This window comes from Pseudorasbora parva, chromosome 7 (assembly GCF_024679245.1).
Source record: "Pseudorasbora parva isolate DD20220531a chromosome 7, ASM2467924v1, whole genome shotgun sequence".
In the NCBI taxonomy this organism is placed as follows: domain Eukaryota; kingdom Metazoa; phylum Chordata; class Actinopteri; order Cypriniformes; family Gobionidae; genus Pseudorasbora; species Pseudorasbora parva.
In genome coordinates this window covers 24,413,739-24,432,007 of record NC_090178.1, presented here as the reverse complement: position 1 = coordinate 24,432,007, position 18,269 = coordinate 24,413,739, and the positions used below count along the sequence as shown (strand labels likewise).

Here is an 18,269-nt window from a genome sequence, read left to right as displayed (position 1 = left end):
TTTCCCCCCTGTAAGATGTACAGCACTTGGGGAAGAGATTGACCTGTGATCTGATCCATTAGTCTGAGAGTTCCTCTGGTGTCTGTATCACTCTGGTATTCTCGGATCCAAATGTTGAGCTGGTCAGACTCATTACCACTGTGATAGTAGTAGAACTGCAGGCACTGGACTTTGCAGTTTCTTTTAGGGGTCATTGTCTTGCTCTCCATTCTGGCTGTGTCACCCTCGTTTCTGCCCTCAGTGCTGAAGTGCATGAAAAAAGACGTCCCTGCAGGCATGAAAACAGGTGAATAGTTGTGTGCAACTGGGTGATACAGTGCAAGGCAAGGCAAGTTTATTTGTATAGCACATTTCATACCCAATGGCAATTCAAAGTGCTTTACATAGAAATTTATTAAAACAGTGGTAACAAATGCATGAGAAAAAAGAATACCATATGGACGAATAAAAATTTTAAAACAGTTGTAAAGATAATAATAATAAAAAAATAATAAAAAAAATAAAAATAAGATCAAATAAAATAAAATGGTCAGATCCACAAAAATGGTCTGATATAAAAATAAAACATTCTTCAGTTTACAGCCTACATACTGTACGATCTTTATTAGAATATCTCTCCTTCATTTCTTTCTCAAATACGTTCATAACATCCATTTTAATCACTATTCCCTGATTTTTACTCAGGAACCTTCTTGTTAAACCCATTTTCACTCATCATACCCTCCACAGATTTACACATACTCAAACCTTATTGTCAAACTTACTATTTCCATCAAACCCAGTTTTCACTCATCATATTTAACTCAAATGAACATATAAAATAACAATAACCAAAGATAAGAACAAAGGTAAACTAAAACAATTATAAAAAGAATAAAGAGATAAGATAGGGTGCAATCAGTCGGACATACAGTGCTCAGAGCTCATTCAGTAAATGCACAGCTAAACAGATGTGTTTTGAGTCTGGATTTGAATGTGGCTATTGTTGGAGCACATCTGATCTGTTCAGGAAGCTGGTTCCAACTGCGGCTTGGTATTTCTAACTGACTTGATCCTGCTGATCTGAGTGATCTGTTGGGTTTGTATTTAATCAGCATATCTGCGATGTATTGAGGTCCTAGCTCATTGAGTGATTTATAAACAAGTAAACAACTAAAATCGACCCTAAATGTAACTGGAAGCCAGTGTAAAGACCTGAGGACTGGCGTGATATGGTCATATTTTCTGGTTCTGCTCACAATCCTGGCAGCAGTGTTCTGTATGAGCTGCAGCTGTCTAATGGTCTTTTTGGGAAGGCCGGTGAGAAGGCCATTACAATAGTCCACCCTACTGGTGATGAAAGCGTGAACCAGTTTGTCTAAGTCTTGCCTGGAGACAAAGCATCTAATTCTTGCAATATTTTTCAGATGATAGTAAGCTGATTAAGTTATTGCTTTGACATGACTACTGAAACTCAGGTCTGACTCCAAAATCACTCCAAGATTCCTGACTTGATTTTTTGTTATCAGGCCTTTAGCCTCAAGATGTGCATTCACCTTGAGAATTTCATCTTTGTTTCCAAATGTAGTGATTTCGGTTTTGTTTTTGTTTAACTGAAGATAATTTTGGCACATCCAGTTGTTAACTTCATCAATGAATTTGCACAGGGAGTCAATGAGGCTGTAGTCATTAGGTGACAGTGCTAAGTAGAGCTGGGTATCGTCAGCATAGCTGTGGTAAGCGATATTGTTATTTTTCATTATTTGGCTCAGTGGCAGCATATACAGGTTAAACAGGAGTGGTGCAAGAATTGACCCTTGTGGGACTCCGCATGTCATGGACATCCACTCAGACTTATGGTCACCTATACTCACATAATAACCTCTCCCTTCTAAGCATGACCTGAACCATTTGAGGACCATCCCAGAAAGCCCAACCCAGTTTTCCAGCCTGTCTAGAAGTATGGTGTGGTCAACAGTGTCGAATGCAGCACTGAGGTCCAGTTGTACCAGAATTGATGTTTTGCCTGTATCAGTGTTTATGCGAATATCGTTTATAATCTTTATGAGCGCTGTCTCTGTTTATCAGTGACTGCAACTGTGGATGGAAGTGAATCATTTCTATTTGTGTGATTAGTATAAATCACTTCCTGTGATGTCGAAACAGACACTATCCATTGACTGACTGACTGTAACAGATCTCACCATTCTGTTCTTTGCTCAAGTATGTGTGGTCAGTCACATTGACACCTCTCACTGACTTCACTCTCTGCCAGCCATAATCAGCAGCAGAACAGACGCTCATCTCACACAGAGATTCATCATCAAAACTACAGTGGTCAAGGAAAGAGATGGAGGAATCTGTAATGCAAACAGGCAAACACTGAGGCAAAATCAATTCCTTAAAACTTTAAATTCATAACAGGTTTTTCCTGGTCTCTCTTACATCAGACTTGAAGTCCTACTGAAATATTTAACAAACACAAACTGCAACATTTAATCTTACATAATCCACATAAACGGTAAAATCTATAAAAGCCCAAATAAAAACAATGTAAGTACTCACTGCATTTATAGAGTTTGTTGAGCTCAATCGCATCATATTCACTGATGTCCAGGCGTTGACCAATCACATCTTGGAACTCTGGACGCTTGGTGATGATCGTGGATCCGTTACCGTTACTGAAGGCATTTTTATCATAATGCATCACAGAGTAATAGTCATATGGGGTGCCTTGGGTGGTGGTCGTGTCCTTGCCGTATTTATCGAAATTATACTCATCCCCTGAAAATAAAGACTAATGGAGTTATTAAGGTAATTGTTCATAAAGAATGGCTTTTTTTTTAAGTGTTTATGCTGATTCGTGAAATGGACAATGGAATCAGTTAGTGTATGTCTGTATATAATTTTTTCTCTCTTTTCCTAAAAAACAAATACAGTTCAAATCTTAATAATAGAAATACAAGGCCACCTTTTATGATGTTTTGAAAGTTGATTGTCACATAATCATCTCTGTCATATCTTGACTGCTCATGCCAAAATCCAAGTGCATGGAGAAACTCGTGCTCAACAATGGCTTTTATTCCACAGCCAATTCCAATGGAAAGAGACTGACCTCCAGGAGAATTTCGGCCAACTTCTGACCAACACCTGCAAAATAAGAGAGATTAAAGCACATTCATGTAGCAATATTGTAATGTCAATAACACTATAAAGTAAAATAATAATACTCACAAAATAGTATCCAAAATTTTCAAATAACACAAATGTAATAATATAGTTACCAAACAATGTTAAATGCTTATATATTGTTGTGCTTCTTTTCAGGACTCAAGTAAGATCTCTCTAGTCTTTTTCACATGGAGGCTGCAATTGTGCTCTGCAATCAATGCATTAGCCTGTTTTAAATTCTCTTCCTTCTAATCTGTTTCTTTGTCGGTATGTTTTATTGGTAACACTTTAGAATAATGGTCCATTATTAATAGATAAGTAATGCAGGACTAATGAGTAGCACTACATTAACACTTCAGCTACTACTATTAACTAATATAGAAACAAGCTGAACTAATCAGTAAGTAACATCGAATTTAGGACTAAGATAGTTCCTTATTAGGTAAATAATAGTTACTGAATGAGACTGGTGTCACTAATAACTAATAGGTAACAAGGAAAAATTATAAAGAATTACTAATTAATTACTAATCACAACATTAGCATTTCTGAGATGTGAGAAATTGTTTTACTCTTAATGTGGTCATAAAATGCATTACTAATTATTTAAGTGTTACCTAGTCATTATGCCGGAACTTCTAGTGATCTGGACCATTATTATAAAGTGGAAAACACAATAGGTGTCAGTGGAAAGTCGCTTGATGTCACCCATAGGAATAAAGTGGAGCGCGGCGCAACAGAAGTGTTGCTCAGACGAGTGGATCTGCACCTGAGCGAGTGTTTATGGGCGTGCATTGAGGAATGTCCAATACATGGCTGGTTTTCGTGCACGTCAGTAAGTCATTCGAATCTTTTTGAGTTTATTTCTATTTTTCCCAGTCTTTGAAGTATATTTTCTACATTAATTATTTTAATCTTTTTTTTCTTTTCTCTTTTTTGCTGTCATTTAATTCAGATGTGTATTTATAATTTTTTGTTTGTTACCTCCCCTCATAAAAAACAAAAACAAAAAAACCTTATAGTATTATCACAATGCACTTGAATAAAGTTAAAGGTGTAATCTGCCGGTTGTCTAGCCTAGAAATCTAGACGCACACTAGCGGCAGCAAATTTAATCTGCCCGCAAGTGTCGTCTAGGAACTCTCAATACCCTTCTGAGCTGTATTCCCCTCACTCTGGACGGGCCAATCACATCGTGTATAGAGTCGGCGGGTGGGGCCATAATGACGATGGCCGAGTTGCGTTTGCGTGCTTCTAGTAAACACAGAAACTGGTGAACGGCGGCGGTCTTTCGAATCAGCTTTGACTGCGATTCTGGAAGACTTGGTGTTAAGCTTTTCTCTGAGAGGAGAACAAAGAACGGCACTGAAGTCATTCTTAAAAAGGGAAGATGTGTTTGGAGTTTTGCCGACCGGATACGGTGAATGTTTAATCTATCAACAAGCTCTGCTTCACCTTCGTTGCTCTGGTTGGTGGTAGAGCTATCCTATCGCATGCAGAGGGAGTTTGAAAGACAACCGTTTATCCCGCCACTCGGATTGAGTCCTGTCTATGGTGAGTTTTGGTACTTGTTGGACCAACTTTGTCGAGACACAGCTACCCCCTCAGCCCTGAAATCAGCTGCTGGCGGCTCTTGTCTTTCTTTCTTTTTTATCGGTCATATAGTAGCATCTGATTATATGTTTTGTGTGTTGCGTTTTTATTGAGTAGGCCATCTAATAATATAAATTAGTCATTTACACAATAATGTGATGCAGCTGCTGCATGGGCAATCATCCCTGGTTGTGGAGTAAATCAAGACACTGTGGAAAATATATTGTAATAATTTAAATGGCGCATGATGCTCATGAGATTGCTGGTTCGTGCACTCATTTCGGAATTATGTAAAATTTAGGTGCAATTTTGTATGAAAAATGAAAGTTCAACTATTTCTGAAGTGCTTCTTTTATAAAGAACATATTTTTTTTTTGCATAACGCAGTGAAACAGCCCCTGCATAGAGTAAATAATCGATTATTGAGCCATCGATATAAGCCAATTCAGCACCGCCACCACGAACAGCACCCGCTAACGTCGCACTTAAGAAGGTTTACCTTAAGCAACCTCCTAAGGTATAGTTCGGGGAACACACCTAGAAATGGTATACCTTCAGTTAAGTTATACCTTTAGAGACTTCGTAGCGCGCTAAGAGACAACGTTATCGGGAAATGCAGCCCAGGTCCATTATTTTAAAGTGGAAAATATGTTTTTTCACTTTTAAATAATGAAAAATGATCACCAGTAGTCCTTGAAGAGTTATTGGGACTTGAGTAATTAGTGATGCATTTTATTACTTTAGTCAGAGTAACAAAGGACAATTTTTAAGAACTACTAGTGATTTACTAACAATGTTTTCCACTTTAAAATAATGGTCCAGATCACGAGAAGTTCCTGCATAATGACCAGGTTACACTTAAAGGACAACTCCGGCAAATTTTTAAGTTTATCTTGATTGTTATACCTTTGTGAGTGCAGTCTATAGAAAAAAACCCGAACCAGATTGGTGCTTGCAGCACGGAGCTATTGCAGGTAATGCCCAGAGCCCCCACTCAGCTAAAACGGCAGCAATGGTGGCATAGACGTAAATGGTGTCTTTGTGCTTCTTAACAGACACAAAATGCAATTAAAATGTCTGTCCAACATGAACAGGGCCCTTACATAACAACGAGATGCGTTTAGCCACTTAGCCATTGTTTAAATTCACCTAAACAGTGTTTTAGACGGCTAGCTGTATCTCGCGCTGAAGTCCCGTGGGAATTCAGCGGTAGCCGAAAAAAAAGGCAAATAGTCCAGTTGGACTATTTGCTAGTAATAGGGACTAGAGGTTTGCAATCAGCACTCAATCAGTTCTTTTGCAGCGCAGGAGTAAATTTCCAGATCAGTAGTGGTTGGTATTGGCCTGACAATAGAGCTCAGGAGGTCACGTAACCCATTTTGTTTATGACGCCATTTTGGCAGGCAGGAACATCCGGTGCCAGCATGAGTTTCAAGGCAACGGAGATCACTGCGCACTGCGACTTATACATAGCAAAACATAATAGAATAAACATAACAGATCCCTATAATGCCCCTGGGGTGCTTTTTATGTGTATCAATAAAGGAACATATTTCTTTCCTATCATGACACCTATTGCACCAGTTGAACGCAAGTTACAACTAGCCTATAGTTTTAACGTAAATGGGTACTAATTGCAATTTATGCACTCCTAAATATTTTTGTGTTGCAGTTCAGTTCAGTTCAGTTCAGTTTATTATTCATCCGTTCAGGAAATGTAATTTGCACAAGTGTCCAAACACATAATTTATACAATCACACACATCATTACAATTACAATTGATTTAACATAGAAACGGCAGTCGGTATGAATGAGTGTTTAAATCTCTTTGTTCTCCCTCCTATTGCTCTGTATCTACGACCTGATGGAAGTACCACAAACTCTCTGTGTAATGGATGGGAAGAGGAATTAATTATCACATTGGCTTTTTTAACAATGCGCTCTTTAAAAATGTATTTTATTGATATCTGTGTAACTCCAATAATCCGAGATGCAGTCTTAATTAACCTCATCAATCTATTCCTGCTAGACAATGTAATACAGTCAAACCTTACAATGATGCAATAAGAAATAACAGATTCAATAAAACTCTGATAAAACAGTGTCATTAGCACTCTACAGACCTTAAAAGAATTCATTTTCCTTAGGAAAAACAAGCGTTGTTGGACCTTTTTACAAATGGCATCAGTATTAGCATTATAGTTTAATTTATTATCAATCACTGTACCCAAGTATCTATACTCATCCACCAGTTCAAGAGCTCTACCATTAATAACAGTAGGAGAGACAGGAATAACAGACTTTCCAAAGTCTATAATCATATCCTTGGTCTTAGCTAAATTTAAGTTTAGGCCACAGTTTGTACACCAAGAAACGAAGTCCTCCACCACAGAACCATGCAATGTCTCCTCATTTGCTAAAAGGCTCACAATGACAGTGTCATCCGCAAACTTCAATATATATATCTCTTATCTAATGTAGTACTACAATCATTGGTATATAAAATAAAAAGCAGTGGCGAAAGTACGCACCCTTGAGGAGAACCTGTGGAGGAACTTAACATGGAGGATATGTGACCATTGACACGCACACACTGTGTCCTATTTGTCAGAAAATTGACTATCCATCCTACCCGATTAAGATCCAGATTAAATAATTCCACAAGCTTCTCGGCTAGCATATATGGCCTTATTGTATTAAATGCACTTGAAAAATCAATAAAAGCTAGCCGTACCCTTGCTTTTTGAGTCTCCAGATGTTGAGTTACTAGATTCACTAAAGTCGCAACAGCATCTTCAACACCCCTCCCTGCCCTGTACGCAAATTGAAAGGAATCTAATTTGTCTTCTACATACTTCAATATTTCCCCTCTCACAATCTTCTCAAATGTTTTCATCACCAGAGAGGTGAGGGCTACCACTAAGCTTAGTTGAAGCTAGATCAACGTATAAACTAAATATTTACGGAAGCCTCCGATCAGGAGTAACATTAACAGATAGAATGGCAAGCAGGCAGACTGAACTGGAACAATTAGCTCATTTTACATGACAGACTTCGTCTCAAACAGTTCTCTGGTTCCTGCTTGGATCGGTTGAATGAGGTATCTATGTAAATATCGCTATGATTGCACCGGCTCTCTCTGAACAAGTTAGATTTCTTTGTGACAATTTTGTCCTACTTTGTAAAGAGTAAATATATTAAAAATAACAGTTGAGACACATAATGTAGCGGCAATGTGACTTTCTGGAAAACGTGATCACTACAGGTTGCCGGGTGGACACAGTAAAATAGAAGTGTGAGCAGGAGTGCGGGCATAAAAGTCACTTGCAGACTTCTACAAAAAAGAAACTACTTAGCATTAACTGTCAAAATGCTTAAATGTTCTGTATATAGGCTACAGAAATAATTAGTTCTTAATCTTTGTGCTTTCGCTCCACATGTCGATAAAAATTGGACATTGTTCCCTTTGCTTTGGTAATTGATATACCACAGAATTTACACATCGCAGAATGTTTTTGTTTTACTACACATGAACTCTTTGTGGCTCTTATATGCAAACTGAATAACAGATGATGTAGCAGACATTTCCACACATAGTTAAGAGCTAGAGGCTCACTCCACATGATCCTTCCTGACCTGAGTCCTGCTACTTTTGCGTTAGTCACGTGCAGTTGCGCTTAAGAAAACCACACATCATTGGAAGCGTCAAACATCAACTTAAAGAAATATTAACATAGAGTAATAATCATGAATATTTTGAATGGGACTCGAGTGGACCCGGAAATAAGTCAGAGTCCTAACATTTTCGAGTACAAGTCAATTCCGAGTCCAAATGCACAGGAGTCCCTGACGAGACCGAGACCATTAAAATATGGTCTCAAGACCAAGTCAGAGTCTCGAGTACAAATCACTGATCTATATAGTATAGATGTGATTAGAAAGAGAATCTCTTTCCTTGGGACAATTTTAGACTCTTGGCGTGACTGTCAAATGAACGCGTTCAGACTATAGAACAGCTTGCACACACATTCAAAACGGGAACCAACAGCCCCCTGAACATTTTTCAGAGAATGCTTGGCCTTATGGCATCAGCTTCTCCAGTACTTCCACTGGGCATGCTGCACATGCGCACCCTGCAGTACTGGCTGAAATCACGGGCTCCTCCCCAAGCGTGGCATTTAGGCCAGTTTTGGATCAAGGGGGGCCATGGCTCCATCAAAGCCCTGGCCCCGTGGTCGAATCCGTGGTGAGCTCGGGGATAGAATCACGATGAATGGTGGTCACTATGCATGCCTTTTACAGGTTGGGGTGCTCTGTGCGAGGGCGAACCAGCCTTCGGTTCATCGTTGAGCACGGAGTCACAGTTGCACGTCAACTGCATAAAAATGTTGGCAGTAGTGTTAGACCTCGATAATTTTCTACCACGTCTTTCGGGTCATCATGTCATAGTCCGCATGGAAACCACAACAGTGGTTTCCTACGTAAACCGCCAAGACGGGCTCAGGTCGAGATGGCTCAAACAACAGGGCTATAGGCAAACTGCATGTGCTGGGCAGGCATCAAAATTAAAAGAAATAAACATTTAAAAAATATCAGTCTGTGTATAATGAATGGATATAATATACAAGTTTTACTTTTTGAATGGAATAAGTGAAATAAATCAACTTTTTTATTATATTATAGATGTAATTTATTAACTATTCATGTCAAAATAACATCTAAACATCTATTCCTATTCTATTTTAACTGGAAACTTCCAACATGCTTATGTGTTGTGTGAAAAATAGGCATTGGTTCTATTTCAAGCACGCTTGTGTTTTCGGCTCGAGCCACCCGTGTCACACAGGCTATAACCTGTTAATATGGGAGCCCAAATAAAAACGGACACCCCATGCAGCTGAGACGCTCACAGTATGATTCAAAACATAATAATGATTAACACTGTTGGGAGTAACGCATTACAAAGGTAAAGGTAATACATTACACTTATTACTTTTCGCTGTAACACAGTAGTGTAAGGCATTACTAATCAATTGTCAGTAATATTTTACTCAATACATTTTCAATAATGCTTGCGTTACAACGCACGTTTTTAACTATTGTTATTATTATATCGTATTTGCTATTGTTAAATACTGGGGCCTGTTGCACAAAAGTAGGATAAGGGATTAAGCCAGGATATCTTGGTGATCCTGGCTCAATTGATCCCTAATCCGGTTGCACTAAAGCTGGATAGGGGGCAGGAGGATATGTTATGGTATAAATTACCATGGAGATTTATTCTGTGGAGCTAGCCTGCTCCAGACCAGGCTAAATTCCAGGATCTATTTAATCTCATCCCTAATGTCAGTCAGCAGTCGCCACAAATGGAAACCAATAGTTATTTCATTGCTCACTATACATTGTTATCACATATAACTAGACCCACTGTCACTATTTAAACGTTTGTGATCATTAATTTCAATCATTTTGGAAAAATAATGATTTTTAGATGATGTTGCTATCATTAGATAATTTACAGTTTCCAATAGACTATAAGGCTATATATAAAATGATAGAATATTAGGGCCACAGAGGGGAAAAAAAAGACATGTCATAATATTGTAACCAGTTGTTTTAAAGGAGGACAGTTGTTAAAATGACAGATGTGGGGCATTTCGTGAAATTGTACTTCAGTATGGTTTCATAAACAAAGACATGCTGATGTGCCAGAATATGAAGTATCACATTGTCATAACTATCAAAAATGTAAAAAGAATTTGTTGCTTTTCTGCAGAAAGAACCAGCCTCATAAATGTATGACTTTATCCTTTTTCCTCAGTGGGGCCCTAGTACTGTCATATAAACAAATACACATTCCATAAGAATATAAAAACACAATGTGTAACATTATGTTCCTTTATTAAATAAGGACAAAACAAAGCAGGTAAACTATCAGCTCCTTTCGAAACTGAAGTCACAGTGACTCTACAAGATGGAAAGCACAGAATCAAAGCATATTATACAAAATGATACATACACATTCAAAGGTTTGTATATAACACACCCTGCATGTCTGCACACTAAAATAAATGCAGGACAAATCCATACACATCAACTGAACAGACAAATGAATGGATGCAGTAGCCTCCCTGCAGCCTTGTATTACACACAGTATACCGCACAATCATCATAAGAAGCCAAATTCGTAAAAAAAACAACCCAAAAAAACCCTATTTCCTCTGCCACAGCAGGACATTTTTTACCTAAATTGAAAGCACACATACTAACTAAAATAATTCAACACATATTGGTCCCTCAGCAGCCGACCACTGTCGTCATCAGGGAAGATTGCCGGATTGTCCCAGTCCATGGCTGGTGGCACTCTGGGGGCCCTCTCCTTCCTCAGGCAGGCCACATTGTGGAGGACAGCACAAGCCACAGTAATATCACATGCCCTAACAGGGTTGACCCTTAATTTGTGAAGGCAGTGAAAGCGTGCCTTCAGGAGGCCTAAGGTCATTTCAACTCTGGCCCTGGTCCTGGCATGGGCATGGTTGTAGGCCTGCTGTGCTTCCTGGGGGTCTGTGAAAGGTGTCAGGAGAAAAGGCTGGCACCCATACCCCCTGTCACCCAGCAACACACCAGAGAATTCACCTGTCAACACAAAATCTCATCATTACTACCTCATAAACATTCTTGACACAGCCATGATGGTTATAAATAGGGGTTGTGTGGCTTACCTTGTGATAGGCACTGATAGATAGATAGATTTTCCTAGGTTATTTTGCTCTAGAAAATATTTAAGATTTTTTTTAGATATTTTTTTTGACTGAAAACAAGACAAAAATACTAAGTAAGAAAGGACCCAAGGTTGGTTGCAGTGAGCAACCAACCTTGGGTCCTTTGAAAGGCGCTATATAAATTAAAGTGATTATTATTATAGCTCATCTATGTATTCAAGAAAATTCTCTTTATTTAATAAATTTATAAATTTTATTTATAGCACTTTTCACAATTGTTTCATTCTGTCAAAGCTGCTTTACATTAATAAAAGCAGGGGAAACACACAAAAAAAACGGTGGCCAACATAATAAGCAGAGTACAACGGCTAAGATTAAACCATACTGAGCGTAGTAACGTAAAATAATAATGTAAGGCTTTAATAATAATATATCATAGCTTTATACAGTGTGATGGAGTTACGTTACACAATTTCACTCATATATGCAGTGCATTTCAATAAAAAATTTAACCGTTTCATAATTACAGTACAACTGCGTTTTTGGAAATGTGAATTAAATATTTGATTTGTAATTGTGATGTTTCAGCGGAGCGGTGAGTGTGTAATTGTGCACTACTTACGCATTCAGGCGGTCTGCAATACTTTGCCACGCTTTTTCTCTTTGCTTTATCACTGTGGCGGTGTTGCCTTTCTTCTTAATTATATCTTTTACCTCCTCGTATGACTCCATGAGGATTTGTGCTTCCGACGGGGAAAAGTACGCGGCTCTAGTTGCCATGGTAAATCAGTTAATCTGTGATCTGTGGCGGGGTCTATTTGAGTGAGCCGTGAGCGCGCACCTATCCAGGATTGGTTTCACCTGGCTTAATGAATCCGTGTCTGCTCATCCTGGCTTGGTCTTTGTGCAACCAATTAAGCCTGGACCCACATGTTTTGGCTTTATTGAGCTCAGCTGAGTCATTTATCCCGGATGTCTTAATTCTACTTTTGTGCAACAGGCCCCTGGTCTGTACATTTTTTAGTTATGGCAACAACAACAACAAAAAAAACCTCTAAATATCGTTGATATGGCAACTAGCAAAGTTTTGTCATCCTGGAATGTGTGGTAAGTTTTAAACCATGCGTGTTACTAACCCTGCGTTAGATTGTGCCCCCCGCTTCCCTGTAGCACAGTTTAGGCTAAATGCTATTATATTTTGTGGTGTGGATTACTATCTAGAACCATACTATACCCTTCACGACTCTCCACAGAGATGTAAAAAACTTCTGCTGCTCTGGGCTTAAATTCAATACATGATTTCAGTCTGAACTGCTCAAAGGCTCTCAAAATTACTCCTCTGTAGTTCATACCTGTAACCACAATCAGAAAAAAATAATCAAAAACAATATTAGATCATTTAAATTTGATTTGTTAAAATACAGGTGAATAATCCAGGTTTTCTTACTGAGATTCCCACTCACGGGGACGGGAATATCCCACCGGTACTGATCCCCAAGAATGGCACTCCTTTGATTAGGCTTTAAAGCAGAATGATTTAAGTATCCATTCTGAATTGTCCAATATTTAATGTAATTTTAGAATTCCTTTGAACAGAACTCACCATCCTGATGTCTCCTTCTCTAAAATTTAAACCTAATGCAACAACAGTTTTGTACAATTAATATGCTTGAATAAAACAGGCATGAAAATTACAAACAAAATGTTACTTACTGCTAATATAAACCTACTTTAGTTCTTCTAATAAAATATTGTTTTTACCTTTATTTATATCTGGAATGTCCTTCCATTGCTCAATCCCTTTAAATAAAATATTATGAGGAAAAGAAGACAAAAATATATTTTTTAATAAAATAAAAAAGAGCAATCACATATTCTCACAGAAATGACAATAATCAAACTACAACGTGGACACTATAACACTATTACAACTTTACAACAGATTCATGTCAGTGACTGTGCTGTATGGAATTACAAAGCTGCCAAAATTACAGGAAGCGATCCGTCAAGAAGAGGCAAAGAAACACAAAAAGAGCCCCAAATACCAAGATTTGTATACTGCTCAGAGTAGCAAAAACCAAAAAAGGGAAGAAGACAAGAGAAATAAAGGAGGAAGAGGTTATATAATATAATAATAATAATAATAATAATAATAATAATAATAATACTAATACTAATAATAATATATATATATATATATATATATATATATATATATATATATATATATATATATATATATATATATATATATATATATATATTTTTTTTTTTTTTTTTTTTTTTTTTTTTTTATTATTATTATTTTGGAAGCTTTGGAATTCCATATGTGCTGTACTTACCACTTATATCTATTGGGGGCTGAGAAAATGAGATATGAAAGAAATATTCAGAAATTCAGAAAAATTCAGAAAAAAAAAGTATTTTAAATTTGTATTAAGAAAAATAAATAAATAAAAAATCAACAGCTGTACATCACCTTTACACTGGCAATGTATTATAACATATGCCTTCCACTATCCAACTTACCATTGGTGATGCAAGACAAAGAGCCAAAGCCAAACTCAGCAGAAGAATTATAATGATCACATTTTATGACTGTTGTTTTATCATTTGCTTTAAGATTTGCAAGCAAAATGGAAAGAGAAAGAGTTAGCATTATTAAATTTAATAATGCTAAAATACAATGAAAATATGGGATTAAAAACCATTAAATAAAAGGGATACATACCAGGTTTTAGTCAATAACAGCTGACAAAACAGCTTGACCCAGCCTGGCAGGTAGTAACCAGATCAGATCTTGAAGTCTGACACGTTATTTAAATATGCAGCTAGTACAGTTCTTTACTTCCTTAAACTGAGCTAAAAGAATGACATGCATGCACGCATGCACACTAAGACATTATATGCTTTACAGTTTTTTTCTGAATCACTCACTTTCTCAAAACCTTAAACAAAGAACCAACCTTTGACACAACATAGAACCTATGGCACTCTTAGAAAAAAATCAAACAATTAACTCAAAGCCATTTTATCTGTGCTCAAAATTAAATAATGCTTTTAGATCACACCCAGTAAGATAATATTATGAACACAATAGATCATTCATTAGACAACAGCCTACAATAAAAGAAAGAAAAAGAAAAAAAAAATCGAGAACACATCATCTAAAGCATGCGGTTACAGAAAAAAAAGTATATTGTATAAAGTAAATTGTATACTGTATGCACTGCAGGTATATGTGACCCTGTCTGAGAAAACCCTCCTAAAGTCGTTTTGTGTGTGTGTGTGTGTGTGTGTGTGTGTGTGTGTGTGTGATTCACTGTTTTCTACATAAAATCGTTCTACATAATGTAAAGAACATTCTGTTAAATTATTACCTTGATATCTCTTATATTAACTGAGTATGGCTATACGTTAAAGCTTGCTGAATTTCGGGCGCAGAAAATCATGTTTTTGAGAAATTCCAATGTAAACACAAGCTTTTTTTAAAACTGCAACACATTTGATGCATAATTATCCTGAATATGAGCCATATACCAGATTAAAGCTGAGATTATCCCATTTTCAGTGATATATGACACATTTATGGGAAAAATCTTAAAGTTTTGTAAAACAGGCCTATTTATTATGATGCGTATGTCCAAAAAGCACAAAAACATTCAAACGAATTGGGGGAACAAGAGCTTGATCGTAGCAACAATTACCAAGTCAGTAAATTGAAATTATTTGTATGACTTTATTAATAAAATTAAATATCCATGGAAAAGTCATTAATATATAAATTAATTAATATATTACATTTCAGTAGAAAATCTCTAACTTAAATTATTTTGCTGGGCTACTATGTAACATTAAGTACAATACTGGAGTAAAAAAAAAAGAGGGATAGTTCACCCAAAAATTAAAATTCTATCATCATTTATTTACCCTCATGCTGTTCCAAACCTGCACTTTCTTCTATAAACCCGGTTATTTCATTATTCGGGGTAATTCCACCGAGATTAATATTGGAAAAGCTGTTTAAGCAATCAGCTATTTTCTGTTCCTGCTCACGTTTAAGTGCTGCCATGTCAAATAACCTAGACTTAATTCATTAATCCAGTGTTTCCCAACCTTTTTTTAGTCATGGCGCCCTTTGAAAATGTTCTAAATTTTGTGGCACCATAGGTTACGGTAGGGATGTAACGGTACAGATTGCTCACGATTCAGTTTGTATCAAAGTTTTAGATTCACAGTTTCAGGGTTTTCACAGTTTTCACGGTTTCTGTTCAGTATTTGCTATGTTCATGGAAAAAAGGACTACTGTCAAATAAAAATGAAGAAAAGAACAAATAACTTAAATACAAGCAGCAGCACAAATAATTACTATTGGGCAAAGATAGGCTACTAATAAAATAATGCTTTTCAGGCTTTTCAGGTAGGCCTAGGTCTAACATTAGTTTTTAGTAAATACATTTAATAAAGTAATCAAATGAAAAATTACTGCATATTTAACTGTTTAAATTAAATATTAATCCTTATTAAACTTACAAAAGCTATTCAGTCAATAGCAGTGAGTGATTCCTTATCTTCTTTGGCATTAAACAGACAGCAGTAAAGGCTACTGCTCCTTTAAGACCCAGGGGTATCGCTTTCTCGACTTTATGTTCACTTAAGGCATATTCAGACTATGTCTGCTTGGATACTCATCAAGATGGACATGTTGACATAGGCTACTTCTTGTGTGAGTTGTCCGTTCAAGCGCAAGATTTGAAAGAGAACTCAAGAAACGTGCATGTGCGCGCTTTTGGATGACCCTTCAGAAACACATCTTCTCACATCGCGATCGCACGTGAGTTCTCAATCGCGTCTTCTGGTTCTACACCCGTATTCATATTCGAAGATACGGCAGCACTCACATGCATTAAACAAAGTTTACACAAATAGACCGTTTTGGCAACTTCTTTTATTATTATTGCTGTTGTAATTTATCACTGAGGAGCCAGCACGTGTAGCCTATCCATCGATAGAAACATACATAATGCATTATTTTCAAGTTACAACCCATATTAAAGATGTGTCATCAGATGTGAGATGAACCGCGATGCAAGTGCGCGACCACCATCCACAACATGTTTTAAATAGACACATAGCAGGCCTAATATGACTTTAAATTACGATTGTTATTATTGGCACAATGTTGAGCTACAAAACAAAGAAGAAAATATTAAAATATTGGCGATGACACGAAAATATCTCCAGAGACATCTGAACCCGGCTTAAGTCGCGATGACCTGTTTGTCGCTCGTGCTGATTGATATTAATGTCTTTCTCTTCCTAATGGTAAAAAAAAAAATAAGTTCCTGAACTGAATAAAATACGAATCAGCTGGTGTTGTTGCGCTGAAAACCCCCTGAGATGATTAAAGGGAAGGACGTACGTCGTGACCGACGATTTGGGATCACTTCTGGGAGCCCCTATCAGCTTCGAGATATAGAAAACGGGCCAATGAACATTGGCGTGCGTGCTTTGCATATCGCACCAGCCCCGCTGCGCAGGTATAAAGCGGAAGTGATCGCCACGTACTGTTGTCATTCACTTCGGAGCTGAACGGCGATCTGCCTTCTATCTAGCCTGCGAGAGAGAGAAAGCGCGTGCCGAAATCGCTCTTGTGTTGGCCAGACGGCACAAGACAGCGCAACCACGATCTCACTGCTACTAAGAGAGAGCTGCTGTTTTCACAGCAAACCTAAGAAACTGAGCAATTTGCACTACACTTACACACACACACGACACACAGTTGGTTCGGTGGGCGTGTTCCTTTTCTAGTGAGAGCAGAAACAGGCTGCACACAAAACCTGTTATTCTGCCGTGGTCGATCCCTTGGTGATTCAGCACTAAAAGAGCAGATTTCCTCACAAAAAGAGCTACACGGGTGATGTGCCGTCCTTTTCAGGACGTCTTTCCACCCATGCGTTTCTGGATGCGGTCGTTCCCTGTCGCCCGCCGATGGTCACAAGCACTGTATCACGTGCCTGGGCTTAGAGCATGCTGAGGCGGCGTTTGTGGATAGTTTGTGTTCTCACTGCGGGAACATGACTATCTCGGCGCTTAGGTCGAGACTCACCTACCTTCGGGATGGTGGAGTCCCCCTACCCATAGCTCGATTTAGGTCTATTCCTGCCCAGCAGAATAGGCCTACTTTGACGGATGGCCGGAGTGACCTGAGGATCACGGTTAGGGCAAACCCGTCGAGTGAACCTCCGCGGGACCCTAATCCCTCACAAGCGCCGCAACCAGTGGTGCTTCCGGAGGATCCCATCTGATGGGCGTCCGACGGTGTTCTTTGGGGCACCCGGGGATGAGCAGAGGTCGATCGCTGCATCGGAGGCGGAGTTTTAGTCCTCTGGGGATGAAGATTCGGCTGTACTGCCTCCCTCTGGGAGAGTGACAACGGTCGAGTCGGACCCGGAGTTGACCGCTGTGCTTTCCCGGGCCGCCAAAAAGGTTGGGATTGAGTGGAACCCTCCATTACGTCCTGAACCTTCTAGGTTGGACGATTGGTTTCTCGGGGCAGGCCGCGCTGGTTCTCAGCATCCCGCCCCGGTGCCTTTCTTCCTGGAGGTGCATGAGGAGCTGACTAGTTCGTGGAAAGCACCATTTAGCACCCGCAGGCGACCTAGTGGCTCCTCCCTCCTCACTACCCTTGACGGCGGGCAGGCCAGGGGGTATGAGGGTCTCCCACCGGTGGAGCTGGCCGTCGCGATGCAACTGTGTCTGGCGACCGCTTCCAACTGGTGCGGGGACCCGAAGCTCCCGTC

General features: G+C 38.5%; 1 protein-coding gene across 1 annotated transcript in view; it reads right to left on the bottom strand.

Annotated features, from left to right (window-relative positions):
* The window catches only part of LOC137083511 (meprin A subunit beta-like), a 30,041-nt gene extending 13,698 nt beyond the window's left edge, over positions 1–16,343 (bottom strand). Inside the window, exons 1-9 of the mRNA XM_067449458.1 lie at positions 16,301–16,343; positions 13,228–13,266; positions 13,061–13,101; positions 12,914–12,986; positions 12,701–12,818; positions 2,951–3,129; positions 2,545–2,763; positions 2,184–2,339; positions 44–268 (exon numbers count right to left, since the gene is read on the bottom strand). Coding sequence (XP_067305559.1) covers positions 44–268; positions 2,184–2,339; positions 2,545–2,763; positions 2,951–3,129; positions 12,701–12,818; positions 12,914–12,986; positions 13,061–13,101; positions 13,228–13,266; positions 16,301–16,343 — 1,093 coding nt within the window. The remainder of the gene's footprint in view (positions 1–43; positions 269–2,183; positions 2,340–2,544; positions 2,764–2,950; positions 3,130–12,700; positions 12,819–12,913; positions 12,987–13,060; positions 13,102–13,227; positions 13,267–16,300) is intronic.
* Positions 16,344–18,269: the final 1,926 nt, after the last annotated feature.